Genomic DNA, 17,065 nt, shown 5'->3' with positions numbered 1-17,065 from the left:
TCGCATGCCATAGATCAAACAAGCACGGTGATGAGCTCGTCATCGTAGAGTTGGTACACATGATGTAATCAATGCAAGCTTCGTCATGGTAGCTATTATTTCTGAAGCTGTCCACAGTCAGGATTATGGTAGTAAATAATATGAGAGTACTCACAGTAATGAAGTTCGACATTTTGAACAAGAGTCATACATACAGGTCACCAAATCCAACCCAGCAATACTTGACCTCACGCCCGACGAGTCGCCGTAACTAGCACATCATCGAGTTCATGTAGGCCGCCATGATGGATTGATGGTTGCTTGGGTAAACAAAGGGAGTGGTCAACAGTTGATGAAGAACTAAAATAATCGGGATCAAGTCACGATGGAACAGTACAATCACGCCAAAGATGATTCAAAATATATAATGAAACACTTAGTTTGTAGATGGAATAACAATATGGGTGAAAAAGGTGGAATTTACACCCAGAAAATCAGAGCGATCTGAAGATGGGACTGATCACTCGCGCATGCGCACTCACATCATTTTTATTTTTTATCGCAAAATCGGTGTAAATACCCATAATTAGAGCTATTTTAACGGATACAATAATGCCTGGAAAGAGGAGGAGGCCTCTTTTTATTTGTTGTTCTGAGAGATAGGCCCCTCTAACTATCACAAAACCTATAAAAGTGTTCCTTGTATATTAGCAAGGCTATAGAAAGCACCTCTACTTCCTAGACATATTTTTTGAAAAGTTATAACTGAATTTCAAAAAAAAAAAAAAAATTGAAGAAACCTCAAAAAAGGAAGCGGGAGGGGACGTGAAACATGTTTTATTTTTTATTTGGCCTTATAGGTATCACAGGGAAACCTCGGTTAACACATTTGTTAGTCAATCAAATAGGCCTAAACCGGCAATACAAATTTACATTGAAATTAAAAAGGGCCACGCGTTTTGAACTCGCCACCCAAAAATGGTGGTGTTGTTACGCTTTTCCAAATCGAGACTCGTTCAAATTGTTATATCTCTGCTTTAAACAAAAGGTATTGAAGTGTGTTTGGTGTCATTTTGTAGCTATATAAGTGCCCTAACAGACCTCCAAAGGAGAATTGTTTATCAGCTAAGATAGTGGAGTTAGAGTTGTTTGAGTTCAGAATGACCGAGGTGGTGGATGAGGCGGTGGCGGATGAGGCGGTGGCGGTATGTGCAAAGTCTATGGGAAATAAAGATTTTGTGTGTGTGCGTTGAATCAACTGATCATATCTTTGCATCCATATGGGCTACAGACATGGTTAAGAGCTCTTTTGAAAGATTATTAATTCTGCTAATTGTTTTTAATCATTTTTAACTCTTTATGATTGGTTTAGTCTATAAAATGCAAACTTTATGTACAAAACTACCCGTTTTCATATTAAATACTGTAGTAAGCAATGCGGATGTCTTCAAAATCTAAAAGTTGCTGTAAATTTTTAATTACTTATCCTATCATAGTCAAAGTTTACATTTTCTGAGAGGAAATTTGATGAGGAATCTAAATATGGACTTACTTTTTTTTGTATGGGTTAGGGGTAAAATGTTTCAGTTCAAAATATGTTGAATTGTAAAAAATTTGAACATATTTTGGGACACCCTGTATTCGAGATTACCAAACAGCTGTGATTTTTTTTCTTCCAGAGTCAGTAGGCTCCCCCTAACCTCTAACCAAATCAATGTTGTTTACTTTCAGTTTATAACTGCAAGTTAGTAATAAGCAATGCATTAAATGACCCATTTTTTATTTGGATTTTTTTTTAATTCCACCCTGTATAACTTCAAGGTCACCCTGTACAGTGAGTTGAAATGTGTATATTTAAATTGCTTTTGCCTTCAGCTTTCCAAAAAAGTATACTTTTGCTAGTTTAGGGTTGATAGTTGTGGAGATATTCTAATTTGAAACTTGATTGGTGTAAAAATTCATAATATTTGTGATGTAACGCTAAGGGTGGCGAGTTCAAAACACGTGGCCAAAGAACCTTTTTAAGAAGGAAACCTTCATAAATATGTTGTCTATACTTCACTTGACCCAAATATATGATTTTTTTTGGTGATGAGAGACTCGCACATGGAATTTCAGAGAGATTTTGATAGCAGTTCCATTAAAAAAGGTGCTATCGTCATGAGACTAAGATCTAGAAACACCCCCGTGCTGTTATGGGGAATTTTGCTAGGAGAATCTTTTTGATGAAAGTCAATCTTTGACAAGATGTAACTTTGCTACGGAAAGTGCTATGACAAAAAGGTTTTCAGTGTTGGCTTTCTTTACTCAAGGGCTTTAATTTGATAAAATGATGCAGTTTGATGGCAAATTTGAATTCACCTGGCATACCTACATATTACGTACATGTAATGTTATGATGTTAGGTTTTTTTAGACAGAATCAAGGACTTTTAATTTTATATTTGTTATTCACTCATTTTAATTATTAAATGCATATTTGATTGAAAACAAGAAGTATTTCTGGTTAAATCCTGTCCAAAACACACAATTTTTTAACCATAATAATTAAAATGATCAAGCATTTGTCCATACTAGCCTTTTCAAAATGGAGGAAAAATTGAGGAAGAGTCCATGAAAAAAAAAAAGGATCGACATACTGACCCTCCAAATTTTGTCTCGGAAGGGCAACCAAACAATTTATTTTTTTTGGCCTAATGTTGATCATATCTATTAGGAATGATGCTATGATGCTGATGCTGAACAATTTTCAAATAGCATCCATGGATTAAATATCATCAATAATTTTGCAATATAATTAAATCTGCAGTGCCAAAATGTACCATTGGGTTGTGTAATTCGTTGTCGTAGTGCACGTTAGTAACCATTACTGGTTCAAGCCTGGGCTCATACACCTCTTCCGAATTATGATATGCCATAGGCTTTGTGTTGTAATCATATCGATCAGTGGTTCGTAACAAAGAAAGCGTGAGCCAGTTGACCTAGCAACGGCCATATTCTAACGTGCACTATGCCAGCGAATTGTGACCATGTTTCAAAATAAAGAAAATGAATGATAAGTAACATTAATAATTAAAAATTACCTTGTGCCTTTTTAAAAATCAAACCAGGAAACTAAGAATTAATATTATTGTGAAGAAGAGCCTTACATCAATAAAACACTTGAATAAGTTCTAAGCACAAAAAGTACCGGTAAGTTGTACATTGTACAAGAACAGTCATACGGTGATGGACACCGGTTCAAATCCTTTGTTTGGCGCCAATGAATAATTTCATGCACAACCTACTAGTGTATAATGTAAATTTATGAGCTTTCCTCTCGTTTGAACAGTAAAAAACATATTAGTGCCCCTTATTTGAAATGCCATTGTTAATCTGTGACTGTGAGTGACATTGTGACCAAGACATTTTTAGCCTGTGTTTGTCCAATGATGTTAGTTTTAAATTATAGGTATTCATCGATTACTGTAATTACTGAACTTGTAATTCTAGGGAAATTACACAATTTGTTATAATTCATAATTCTATTTAGGCCTATTATAAATTGTTTAAAAATATATTTTTATGTTTGATTAGTTAAGTTTTAAATGTATTATTTTAATTATAAAATTTGTTTTGGAATAATTGGAATAAGACACTGTATGTTTTTGTTGTGAATTTAATTTATAAGAAGTCAATCCAAAGGCCTGTTAGTAGTAAGGCCAAGTAAAAAATAAAACATGTTTCACGTCCGGGTTTTCGAAAAAAAGGAGGAGGGGGCTTTTTATTTACTATTTTTTATCGCAAAATTGGTGCAAATACCCATACTTAGAGCTGTTTTAGCGTATACAATAATGCCTGGAAAAAGGAGGAGGAGGCCCTTTTTTATTTGTTGTTCTGAGAGTTACACCCCCTCCAGTAATCACAAAACCATCCTAAAATGTTTCTTGTGTCTTAACAAGGCTATAGAAAGCATTTCAACATCCTAGACATATTTTTTGAAAAGTTATAACTAAATTTCAAAAAATTAAAAATATATTTGAGGAAACCTCAAAAAAGGAAGCGGGAGGGGACGTGAAACATGTTAATTTTTTTATTTTGCCTAATAGAAAATACTAACCGTAAATTTTGTATTCTTATTTCTCTTTGTAGTTATATTATACAAGTACATTTAATATTCATAAGTCATAAGTTCTTCTCCAGACTGTAAATTTTAGTAGCAGACTTACTCTTACTTCCATGCTTTGTGTTTATTTTTACATTTTTAATTTAAGTTATTTATGAATTTTTATTTTTGTATCAAATTAGGTTTAAATCAGAAGCCTTAGAGAGAGCCCACCAGTCATACTTTTGCAGGATCTGGGACAAAGTGTTATAGGTGGTAATTTGTGTGTACACAGCCGAACAGTTATTTTGGCAATTAGGAGTGCAGAGAATGTGTTATTTTCATCATGATTTCCCAACCCTTTACCACTTGACATGTGACGTCATTGCCCGGCAGTATGTGCGGCTTGCGCGTGAATTATGCATATTTCCATTACAAGTGCTTTGCCCTGCACCAGTAATGTGCGTACGCATCGTAGTTTGCTCAGGGCACATGCATTTTAAATAGCCCACCACATTGCGTACGATGATCTAAGAAAGCCATTGAACAGTGTAGCGGTTCGTTCAAGCATACCGATAGATCAGCCCCTCGCCTTTGTTGATAAACAATGTCAAGTGGTCTACGTTAATAACATATTTCGCAAGGTGTTAATTTCATGGTTGGAACTCCCATTCAAAAAAATAAAATCTTCACAAAAATTACCACTTATAAATACACTACAGTACCGGTACCTAAGTAAGATAGGATGTTAACAAGTGATTAACTTTTGCTAATAATTTAATAATAATTGATATAATTTTATACTTAATTCATTATTTTTACTTACCTTTGAACCTAATGTACTGCTCATAGTATTACTTGAAACTTTTTTTAAAAATTCTAGATAATAGCAGAGACAAAATAACAATTAGGGTATAGTATGATGGACTTTGCTTTCTGTAGTATCTGCTAATACAAATGACTATCTTGTGCTTTTTGCAGGAAGGGCAGAGTTCTTAAAGCGGTCAGGTGTCAAGACCTGATTGCCAAACCGGAAGAGGAAACGCCATCCGTTCACAGAGATACAACTATTGAGGCAACTGTCAAAGAGGCAGAAGCCTTTTTAGAATCAGAAGGTAAAGTGGAAGGGCGGACAAGAAATGAAGCAGCAGCAGCAGAAGAAAAACCCACAGAAGAAAATTCAACAGATTCAACAGAGGACAAATCCGCTGAGGAAAGTTCCACAGGAGACAAACCCGCCAAGACAAAACAGTAGAGGAAAGTAGTTCCACAGGAGAAAAATCTGCTGAGGATAAAACAGCCGAAGAAAGTATTTCCACAGGAGAAAAATCAACAGATGCAGAATCGTCAAAGCCCAAGGTACCACGAGACAGCACAATGGTTGAAACAGCCAAGGTATTTGAACCACTAGCTCGCTCGCTACTAAAGAAAAAAACCAAAGACAATTGCAGTAGGCCATGCTCCCTCGCTCACCTCCTATCCTCCACTCATCAATGATCATTTTGCATGAAACAAACTGTCAGCAGTCTGCACTTTTCTCTTTATTATATTATCTGGGTTTTTGTTTGCAGATTATGAAAACTGAAAACACAAGTATAAAATTTTATTTATTTATTCATTTATTTTCCAGGTTGGTTAAACTTTGTGATAAGATGATCTTAGACTGTTTTCTTAAATCTAGAGCAAATGTACGCAGGAATTGGAGCTTCAACTTCAAGTACATCTGGATTGGAGCTTCAAATACTTAGGGATTAGAACGTGAAGAGAGTGATTTTCATCCAACAACCCAGCAGCACATTTTCTTTCCTTTTCTGTTTTCCCTCTCCTCTATGCATGTGACAGATTTGGAGAATACGACTACAAGATATCAACAAGATGACAACGGACAGTCCTGAATTCCTGACTATTAAAAGGCACAAAGTTGTCCTCTTACAGCATTTCGTTGCAGGGATAGATAGCCGTGCCGCTGTGTACATGCCGTTGCTGATTGCTCGTAATGTGAACGTTGCAATTTCATCAGGTACATACAAAATGCAGAAAGTTCAAAGGTTAATCAGGCATAATATTTTTCCTTTTTAAATAGGAATTCCTACTTTTTTATAGTCAATATTTACATATTTTCTTTTATTACATATTTCTGTTATGCCTAATTTTCCCTATTTTTTGACAAAGGATAAATATCATGCCTGTTAATGTTATTGGAGTCTGTTGTACCTGTTGTAAGATGTGCCTTTTTCATACCATGTAATTTCACAGGTGATGCACGAATCACATAAGAAGAAGTGACAAGTTTTCATCACCCTAACTTGAGAAATTGTCAGGTTTTGTGTTTATGTAGGCATGTGCAGTCATGTTATCTGTGAATTTTGTGAAGCAGCAAATATCATTTCATCAATCACATTCTATTGCAGCATGGTTTCACCTCAACTCAACATTGAACACCTTCTGTATGCTCTTGATTTGAACCTGTAGCTAAATTGTTTGCATTCACTTGATGTACACTATATTGTATTCACTTAATGTATATTATATTGCATTCACTTAATGTACATTACATATGATTTGTTGCAGCATTGAATGAAATAGCTTTTGTTGCCTAGTAGGCATGTACGCAGTACTGCAAAGGATTTAATACCAAAAAACTTTTCTTGGCTCTTTCCAGAACTGTAGCACCCCCCAATTAACTCTTTCCCCAGTACTGACATTCACCTTAAGTGATGTCTTTGTATACAAACTTACCACACCCTTTTCTCTGTCCCTTAGGAGCACAAAGTTGCAACACTTTGTACTAAGCAAATGCCATCACAACTGCTGCATGTGACAAATGAAAAATAGCTGGCTAAACTTGCTGTATGTGCATTGTGCAATTGCTGTTGAATACTTGATCTAAAAAACCTTGCATGGATACCATTGTGGCAATGAATCCTATTTATGTTATCTTACAGGAAGGAGCTGAATTCTTGAAGAGGTCAGGGGCGGAAGACCTTGTCGCAAAACAATCGCTGAAGCGGATGAAGAGAAGCCACCAGTTGAGAGAGACACCACCATCCAAGCCACCGTCAAGGCGGCAGAGGCGTACTTGGAAGGAGGAAAGATTGAAGGTAGCACAAGGGCAGAGACGGAAGCTATTGCAGAGGCAGCGAAGGAGTCGGAACCACCCAAAGTAACAAAGGACAACACAATGGTGGTAACTGCAAAGGTAAGCAATGAACGTGCATGCTGGCGTGGTATTTTCCGTTCATGCATGTGAACGAGTAATCGGCGGATTCACAAAAAGAAAATGTCAATTATGTACATCCAAACATTATTTTAGGCAGGCCTTATGTTAAGTATGCCAGGACCAAGAGCTAAAATGAGCTCCTGGTCCCAAAGATAGCTCCTGGTCCTATAGTTTGTAGTTTGACACACCAGGAGCCAAAACTGGGCAACCATGGGGTAAAAAAAGCCTGGGTGCCTGCTTAATATAAGCCTTGATTTTAGGGTTGATCAACAACGTGTGTATGCTGTTTGTTACAGGCAATAGATTGATTGACACTCTTGAATATAATGAGAATCATCATCCAATATACAACATTATTATGTTTTGATGAATCCAAGTGTGTGAAAATATTGGAGCCAACACATAATAATGATTAAATTGGATGCTTTACGCTAATATTTATTGGTCTCGCTATGAGTTTTAAAATATTGACTCGACTCACGCCTCGCCCAATATTTTAAAACTCATAGCTCGACCAATAAATATGGGCTCAATTAATCCAATTTTATATCACATTGTTGTTGCCTGTTGGGGCACCACCTGTTGCTCTTTGATTTATGCCCGGCCTGTTTTCAGAAATTTTGAAACAACCTAGGTCAGTGATATATTATGCTCACCGATTCAATTTTGCAGGAGGGAGCTGAGATTGTTGGAGATGAGCCCATTGCAGAATCTCGTGCTCAAACAAAAGCTCTTAAAGAAGCAGCAGAGGAAGAACAAGCAGAAGAGAAGAAAGACGGAGAGGAGGCAGCGGCGGAGGAAGAAGACGAGGCGGCTAAATCTCTAAAGCGAACTCACACCATGGCAGAAACACTACAGGTCAGTAGATCAGTGTTCTTCTAGTTTTGTGCAAAAATGTACAAGTTTTCCATTGAAAACACAGTAATTAGGGTCAACAAAAGAAGAATTGATTGTCTTCATCGGAGCAAACCTAATCAGGAAATCTTAGAAATAAGGTTTTTATTTTTATTTACTATGTAAAAGAATACCAACCTTAATTTTGGAAAGTCCAGAAAAAGTTCTTCGCACCTCTGTTAAGTACGGTACCAGGGGCCCCAAACAGACCCATTTGTGATGCAGCATCTCATAGGGGGGACTTTGCAGGTGAAGTCAATTTTTAGTTCAGTATTTCTGCTTTGAAACCATTTTTCAAGCTTTAAAATGACACATCATTTGCTAAAATTGACAAAAAAAAAAAAAATAAAAAAGCATCCCAAATTCTTTTTTTTTTTTTTTTTCGGTCTAGTTTATCTTAAAAAAGCACTTTGCTAAAAGTCTTTCCTTTTGATGTGCTGCATTTATGGCACATCCCTGTGCGATCATTGTACTGTACCCCCAGTTTGTTATCAACGGAGGACCTCATACATGTCTGAATTTATTGATATTGTACAAAATTGTTTACAATTTGATTTTTTTTTCACCCTGCAGGAAGGAGAGGAGTTCCTGAAGAAACAGAAGACCAGCAATGGCGATGCGGCGGAGGCCCAAGAAGAAACAGTAGCAGTGGACGGAGATGATGAGTGATTAGGAGTCGGTGCAACCTGTCATTCAACCTACCGGTCCCTCCCTCCTATCTTCTGCACTTTCATCTCTATGATTATTGTGTTATTTTTATCGTATTGTATGTATTTCATCAGAAACAACAAAAATTTGAACTCTTTTTATGTGTTTATGACCAGTGAGTCCATGTGTGTGTGGCCAACATGTACTCAGGATTCCGCAAAATGGTAAAAAAGGTGTGCCTCATGTGATCCTCCAACATACTTCCTTTTGCACTGTTAAAATAAGGTCACATTCAATGCCCAATTGCACAGTTAGATGTTATTCAAGCTATGGTAAAGGGCAGTTAAGGTGTCCAATTTTGAATGTGATTTAGAGCAAAAGGAAGTATTGAAAATAATTAGGATTTTCTCCTGAGGTGCATTTTTTTAGTTGCCAATGAGCTGTCCTTCTGTACAGGGTATCCAAAAAAATCTTATTTGTGTGAGTTTAAAATACATTTCTGTACAGTAGATTTTGGGACACCCTGTATACCCCTATACTGTATTATATGTCCTTAAACTGTATTACACAACAAAAACAAAGAAATCATGGACCACTTTTTATGAAAAAGATACTTTTGTAGATGCTGTAACTGTTAGGCCTAAAATAGAGGCAAAATATTTTAATGTTACCCAGATAAAACATTAAGAAATGTTACAAAAAGGGTGTTATGAGAGAGAGAGAGAAAAATGTGTGCAAGAGAGTGCATTGATTTGATCATTATTTTGTATTTTGTGTTTTTAATCTTAATATAATATTGTTTATGTAGATTTGACGATCTGTAGAATTTGGCATGTGAAAGTATATTGCTTGTATATCAGAATTTGCCATCCAGGGGGGCTATCAGTGGAAGTGGAACCACTGATAACAACATACTAAATGGGTTCTGAATTGTGTTCATAAAATGGTAATGCAGACCCATATCTCATATCACGGAAACTGAATCCAATGCATGTTTGTACATAGATGATTTACTGAAAAAAATGACATTGTCATTAAATGTTGTTTAATCCCCTGAACACTACCTGCCGATCTAACATTGCCTCTGATTGGTCAATTACATGATATGTTCACTTTAATCACCAATCAGAATGGAGCTTTGCAAATAATTCACCCCATTTTTTTTTGTATGGTGAAATTATTCTAACAATGTTACTGATTGGTCCAATTGATAATGAAACCTTCTTTTTGGCCAATCGGCAGGTAGTTCTCATGGGGTTAATCGGAGCATCTGTCGTTACCTCAACTCAAAACAATTTTGACCACTTATATAGAAAGAGACGATATATATTTTAGTAAAAAAGTTACATTCCTGATTTCTTGTAGTAAAGTTCGCTTGGTGAATTAAGAGATGTGCCAAAAAAAAAAAAACTGAAGAAGATATATTTTCATCAAATACATGGAGGTGTTTATGGAATTGCATTGAGCCTCAAGCAGATTGAGCCTGAAGTGCCAAAACTAAAATTGCCAATAAAATTGTTTCGCTTATACCAAATTTAACTGCAGCGCTCATGACCTAATATTCTTTAGTTTACAGAGGATCGATTCACCAGTGTTAACTTTTGCAAGAAATTGAGGTACGTTTGACGAGAAATTTACAGCTCCAATTCAAACTTCTTCAATTAATACGTCTGATATTACAATATCTGAAATATTATTCATATATATCAGTATTCATTAAGTCATTTTGCCTTTTTTCAATTTAGTCCAAAGAAATTATTAATGATACCTGAAATATGTAACATCAACTCTTTGTTTATTTTTAAACTCTGGAGAAAACATGTTAGCACATATTATAAGCCTCGAAAAATATTGAGTGTAAAATGCTGTGTGGTGCTACATGGGTGAGTGTCTTTCAAACGGGTACTGTACAATATTCCTGCAACTTTTTGCCCTCAACATTATGTGATTATGCTGGATGGTGTCTGCGAAGGGTCTGCTGTTTTTAGAGGGACCAACTTTCTGAAGTATACTACCCAAAAGTAGTCTTGGGGTCCATTTCACTAAACTTTACGAAACTTCGTAAGTCTTGAAATCCTTCATAATTTACGATGAGTCGTAAATGGTACCCTTCGTAAGTAATAAGGATTTACTACAGGGACCATTCGTAAAGTTACGGCTAGTATTTGGGTATTCGTAACCTTAAGAACGGTTACCTGAGTTACGAAGGGTTAAAAGTTTAGTCAAATAGACCCCAGTTGTTAAAATGGCAATGCTATGCAATATTATGCAGTAATACTTTCGGTTATAATATTGTGGTTTTTTTTAAAGGGGACCAGCGGAATAAAATGTTAACAACTAGACTGCTTCAATACTTCTCTGAGTGCTCTTCAAACAGACCACCAGCCAGCAGCACAAAAAATTACTCAACTGAGAATCCAAAAGCTGATGATATAATTATTGTTTATAAATCCCGTTAATGAAAGTCACTTTTGTTTATAAGTAAACAATTTTGAATTTTATTATTATATTACCAAAGCATCTCCCTGTTGATTCAACTCAATTTTTTAGAATTCTGAATGTTAACGATATAACCACGCAGCATTTTTTTTAAAACACGATGCTTAAATTTGAAACTTACAAAAAAAAATGTTCACGGTTGAAAACTTGTCAAGCATTATATTTATTGTGTATGTGTACAGTGCTTGCCAACAACTCCTTTTGTACTTGTTTGTATGCAACGGGCTGTTCGTTTAAAATCCACACACCCCTGCAAAAGATATCACCAACGCCTCAAATCCAGTTGTATGATATGGTCGATCCAGCTGGAATTTTTTACCATTTGGTGATGAAAATTGTTGGATCTAGAAGAGTGGCCAATTCTGATGGAATTCCAAACATTTTCCTGGGGGGGTGAGGTTTTTAAATGGGAATAGCCCAATTATTCCAATCATATTTGATGTCATAGTGAATTCGGCTAAATCGATGGTTATTATTGCATGGGTATAACTATGTGTGTACAATTATGAAATATGCACAAAAAATTGCTACAACTCGGTAAGTAACAGTTTTAATCGGTGATTATTGTGAATCTGGTTTTACGTTGAATGGGAAATAAATTCAAATTACCTCACTCCATATCTAGATGTTACATCAATCATAGCTTATTATGTGCTAAATGAGTTGCGTGTATAAAATAGGCTTAAGTATCAATGTATACCATAGTAAATTGATAACATATTTTCTTTTGTATTATTTTTTGGTAGTTGTGCTATGAACGAAAAATGTTCGGTAAGATTTTTTTCTGTATGTAATATTAATGCAATCATTGATAAGACGGTGTGCAGTAAATTTGCAAAATAAATGACCATTGTGTATCGGGAGGATATTATGTTAAATTACTGTACGAAATGCTACAAATGAGGCAATGGGTATAAAAAAGAGGGGAAGCCAATCGCTTACGCACATATCTTCAACTTGTACAACACAAATGGGATATTATATACCTCACAAAATCCAGGGCTATACGAAAAGTCGTAAATCCTTTTATAGTGAATAAACTATATTGTATTAGAGGGCCAATAGACGTGTCAAACATTTCCACCAGAAATTAGAAAATGACCAAACAAGCTTTGTAATTTGTAGTAGAAAACGTGTTAAATTAAAAAAAATAAACTTTCCAAGTTTTGTTTGTTCAAACCTAAGCATACTGTATGATGTAAGAGAGGACGAAGAAGAGATATTGGAATGACTTCTCTAGTATGACATTGGCATCGTTGAGACAGGGTGTTTGTACTGGTACTGTCTTACTTAGCTCTTCTGGGGCTGTTTAGGAGAGCCGATTGCAGTATTTCAGGAGATTGATACACTGATCTCACTCTCCTAGATCTAAAGACGGAGCCAGATATAAAGGAGGCTACATCATTCTTTTGTTTTTGTAATTTGTTATTCGTTTTGTTCGCAATCTCAGAAAAGGATATATATTTACCAGATGTCCAACCTGGAGAATAAGGCTATAAAACGCCTTTTTTTTTTTTTCTCTGAAACAACTATTATGGAATGAATGATATTGTAACGTGCACACTGATGTCGCAAGATCCAACTAGTATTCATGGTGTTTTAATCATGAAGTTGCCAATCGTCAATTCCAGTTGAATCCATACACCCCCTATGGAAGACATAACATTAATCTTCCACACAGGGGTGTGAATATCAAACAGGCTACCTGAATTGGTGACTCCATTTGAAATTTACACTCCCTGTGTGGGAGATTAAGGTCATGACTGCCATGCATAGGGGGGTGTATGGATTTTAACTGATATAACCCAATTCAATAACAGTAAGTGTGCTATTTTTTTGTTATTGAAATACTAGGGCTTTATCATGAAGGTATCAAGCATGAGGTACGTAATCAAGTGTGGGATGAATCGGGAATTACTCGCTAGCTTTCAAATTTGCTGTAAAATAATTTATGGGCAAATATAGGTTGCATACTATATTCTGGGACTAAATTTGCGTGCTCGGTTTTGGGATCTTAGGTGCATGGTGCGAGAAATTCATCATCCATACCACACTTGATTCCACCACTGTATGATGTAGATTACTTCAATTGATGGGGGAAAGGAGTTGAATCAAGAAATGTGGACAGGGCTGGAAAAGTGTTCATTGCTCGGGAAGATAAGAAAAATTTTCTCCGTAATAACATTAGCCATATGTATTTTGTGCATGTGGCAAGCAAAATTTCCCTCCACATTCCAAAATATTTTCCAAATCTCAAAATTCCGCACAAAGAACTTCCCGCATTTTTTCCAGACCTGGATGATGTGTTTACAAGAGATTTGTTGTAGTTTGCATCAACAAGGGCAATTTCCTATTTTTCAACAAGGAAATTCCTATAAATGCCATCATTGAAGGTATTGATCATGTTGATGAATTCAGCAAGCCCATTTCTTGTAAAAGGTAAAGACCCAGCAAACACAAAATGTTTTTAAAATGTTATAAACATGTTAAAACACGTTTTGGTTTTAGTCAAAAACGTTTTAATAACATTTAAATGTCCGGTTATAAAGAGTATGAAACATTTTTAAAATGTTTTATATGATAAAATACTACAACATTTTCAAAATGTTATTGCAAAATATTTTTTGGCTCAACACCAAATAAATTCTGAATGTTATAACATTGCATGTTCTGTAAAACATTTTGTGTTTCCTGGGAAGTTGGTAAGGCAGTGACTCAAGCCCGGATATTCGGGTACCCGCCCGTTTTTTCCCTACCCGGATACAAATTCCATTTACGGATTACCCGAATTAAAAAAAAAAAAAAAAAAAAAATTGAATTTTGCACATTGTTTTGTAATTTTAATATGAAAATTGATACATAGTTTTCATGTCATACTCTATTAATGATATCAAAATGCATTCAAATTCAATGCTATCATTAATAGAGTATGACATGAAAACTAGTATCAATTTTCATATTAAAATTACAAAACAATGTGCAAAATTCAATTTTTTTTTTTTTAGGTCAACCATGATCCTAGCATTTAGGTCTAGGTCCAGAAACACTACAAAACCGAAAAAAAAAACTTTGAAAAAAATTGAAAAAAAAAAAAAAAACAAAACAAAAATTTAATTTTTTTTTTTTTTTTTGCAATTTCGGGTACCGGTTACCCGCCGAAATTTACCTCGGTACCGAATACGTCATTACCCGATAGGTCACAGCCTTAGAAGTTGGAATATTCCACATTGTTGATTCAACTTTGGATTGTTTGGAGTCAAACTGAAATGGTAATGTATTTGTAAGAGCCGTCTAGTTTTGTAAAAGTGTTTTAATATCTACAGGAGCAAGGAAACCAAAGCCTATTTGTTTATTGTTTTTTGCAAAAAATTGTATTCTGTGCTATTTAATCCTTTTGTTATTATTTAAACTCTATGCAGGCATGGATTATATGATGCATATTAATTTTGAATCATGGCAAATGTAATTTATTGTTATTAAACACTAAGCATGAGGAATTAATGCTATCAAAAAGTTCTAGTTTTTTATATCAGAACTCGGAAGAGTTATTTTACTAAATCTATGATGTATAAAATGCCAATAATATTTTTTAAATTGCTTATCATACCACATAATTTTGTATGAAGGAAAAACAGTATTAATTGTAAAGCATAAAGGAAAGAACTAGTTTTGTAGATGCAAATATTTAACCTTTGACCCCATGTATAACCTCTGCTTATTTTAATCAGTCAATTGTGTGTGTATATATAATTATGTTATGTAAAAATAAGCCCTTTGTTATTGATAATCCTCTTAATTTTAAATATAAAGGTGTTGATTAATTGGCTAATGAATTGTTAATTATGATATTGTTAAACGCTACAGTATGCATTGGTTTGAACAAAAACAAGCAAGAGAAAGAACAAAAAAAATTGTGTCATCTTGTCTTTTTTTGTGTGTGTGCAATAGCTTTAGAATGGGGACACCCCGTCAGTCAGAAACACAGTCAATACGAACCTCTGTCAGTCTGGAAACCCGTACCCTAACCCAAACGGGTTTTCGGACTGACGGGGGTCAGACTGACGGTGTTTTGGACTGACGAGGAGAGCCCTTTGGAATATTATTTTGCATAATTAACAGCAATATGGGAATGAGCACCGAGCAGAGAAAATATCTTGCACTTCCCACAATGCATTTCTTCCATTTCAATCTAGTGCAACATGGGTAAATAGTTAGAAAAGTATAGTAACTCGATGTACAGCACATCCAGATCTTGAAAAATATATTTATTTTTTGACTCGTATCGAGATAGACTAAATCGTGTCTGACGTCATCTGTCAATCAAACTCAAGCACGGTTTGTGTCTTGTCGTGATGATGACTTGCTGAATGCGGCGGTTTATGTTAATTTTACACCTTCAAACATACAAACCATCCCAAAAGATAGGTCTTTATATAGGAAACTTTCTGTCTACAATGCCTAGAAAAGTTGGTTTTTGCCTTGAAAAGTATGTAATTTTTCGCCATTTTCTGCTATTCCTTTTCTCCGATCAGCATCAGATAAATCGGCCTTCCTTTTACGCTCTATTAACCAATCAAGGATCGTAATTGACAGTAACGTCAGACGCGATTTAGTCTGTATCTCCGTCTTATAATGAGAGTATCATTTGATGAAATGAGGTGACAGATCATGTTGCAAAGGATTATGGGAAGGGTAAGAAATCTATTCTTTGAGTACTAAAATCTCCCCCATCTTAATTGAGACCAATCAATGCAATCAGTGGGTCCAAACTGCTCATTAAACACCATTGTCTTTTCGTAACAAATTAGAAACAGTCTTATAATTGAATAACAAATTTTAATTTTCCTGACACAAGGCTCGGAATTGATGGTGATCACAAGCCTCCCAAGCTTTACTTTTCTCACTGTTCTCAAAATGACATGGCCTGTGTAAAATCAAAAGTTTGTATCCGTGAGGTACTAAGAAAGTGAATTTGGTTTGCAGTTTCAGCCCACATGCATGTTACAATCCTGATGTTATTCTTAGAACCAATAATGATATAAAATTGGATGGATTGAGTCCATATTTATTGGTCAAGCGATGAGTTTTAAAATATTGGATGAAATGTAGTCTAGTCCAATTTATTTTGGATTCATCAAAACATAATGTTCAATATTGAAGGGCCCAGATCTTTCCAAAGTGAGGCCCTGCATTCACACATGACCTGCTCCCATGAAATGAGTGTAAAGTTGGGAGTTTTGAGACGTTCCAACTGTTGATTTGATGTTCTTTGCTTGAAATCAGTATTGACAGTCACAGTGGTATATGTCCTTAATGAATTGGGACAGAATTAAATAGGCCTACAGAGTACAGCATACTATGTCCCATTCACAAGGGACATACCATTGACTATAATACAGGTGTCTTCAAACAAACAGCAAATCAAAAATTGGAAGGTCTCAAAACCACCAACTTGTGACTTAACACTGATTTTGTGGGAACATGTAACATAATGTCCTTGTTAAAACAGCCAATATCAGCAGAATTTCCCACAAATTGGGATAATAGGAAAAAGTTATTATCAAACAGTGTTCCAAGGGGGGAAACTTGAATGCCTGGTCATCGAATGACCTCCTTAAGGAGTTGCTGCCTGTCAAAGTCCGTGTCCATGGAGCATGTGGACCCTGATAGCTCCTGGCCTGCATGGTAGGGGAAAGAGCGTCCCACAGAATCATTTTACCATGCAGTAATGATTTCTGTTTT

The 17,065-nt window shown here is 35.5% G+C and overlaps 1 protein-coding gene across 1 annotated transcript; it reads left to right on the top strand.

Annotated features, from left to right (window-relative positions):
• The first annotated feature begins 364 nt into the window (after positions 1–364).
• Positions 365–14,432, top strand: LOC140167567 (uncharacterized). Its single transcript, XM_072190867.1, is given in 7 exon segments — positions 365–372; positions 5,044–5,177; positions 5,276–5,457; positions 7,008–7,070; positions 7,073–7,261; positions 7,955–8,140; positions 8,750–14,432. Coding segments are annotated over 7 exon segments (858 nt in total). The 3' UTR covers positions 8,846–14,432.
• The last annotated feature ends 2,633 nt before the right edge of the window (positions 14,433–17,065 follow it).

Source organism: Amphiura filiformis, chromosome 13 (assembly GCF_039555335.1).
Source record: "Amphiura filiformis chromosome 13, Afil_fr2py, whole genome shotgun sequence".
Classification (NCBI taxonomy): domain Eukaryota; kingdom Metazoa; phylum Echinodermata; class Ophiuroidea; order Amphilepidida; family Amphiuridae; genus Amphiura; species Amphiura filiformis.
The sequence above is the reverse complement of the archived record's forward strand: the minus strand, read 5'-3'. Positions and strand labels throughout refer to the sequence as shown.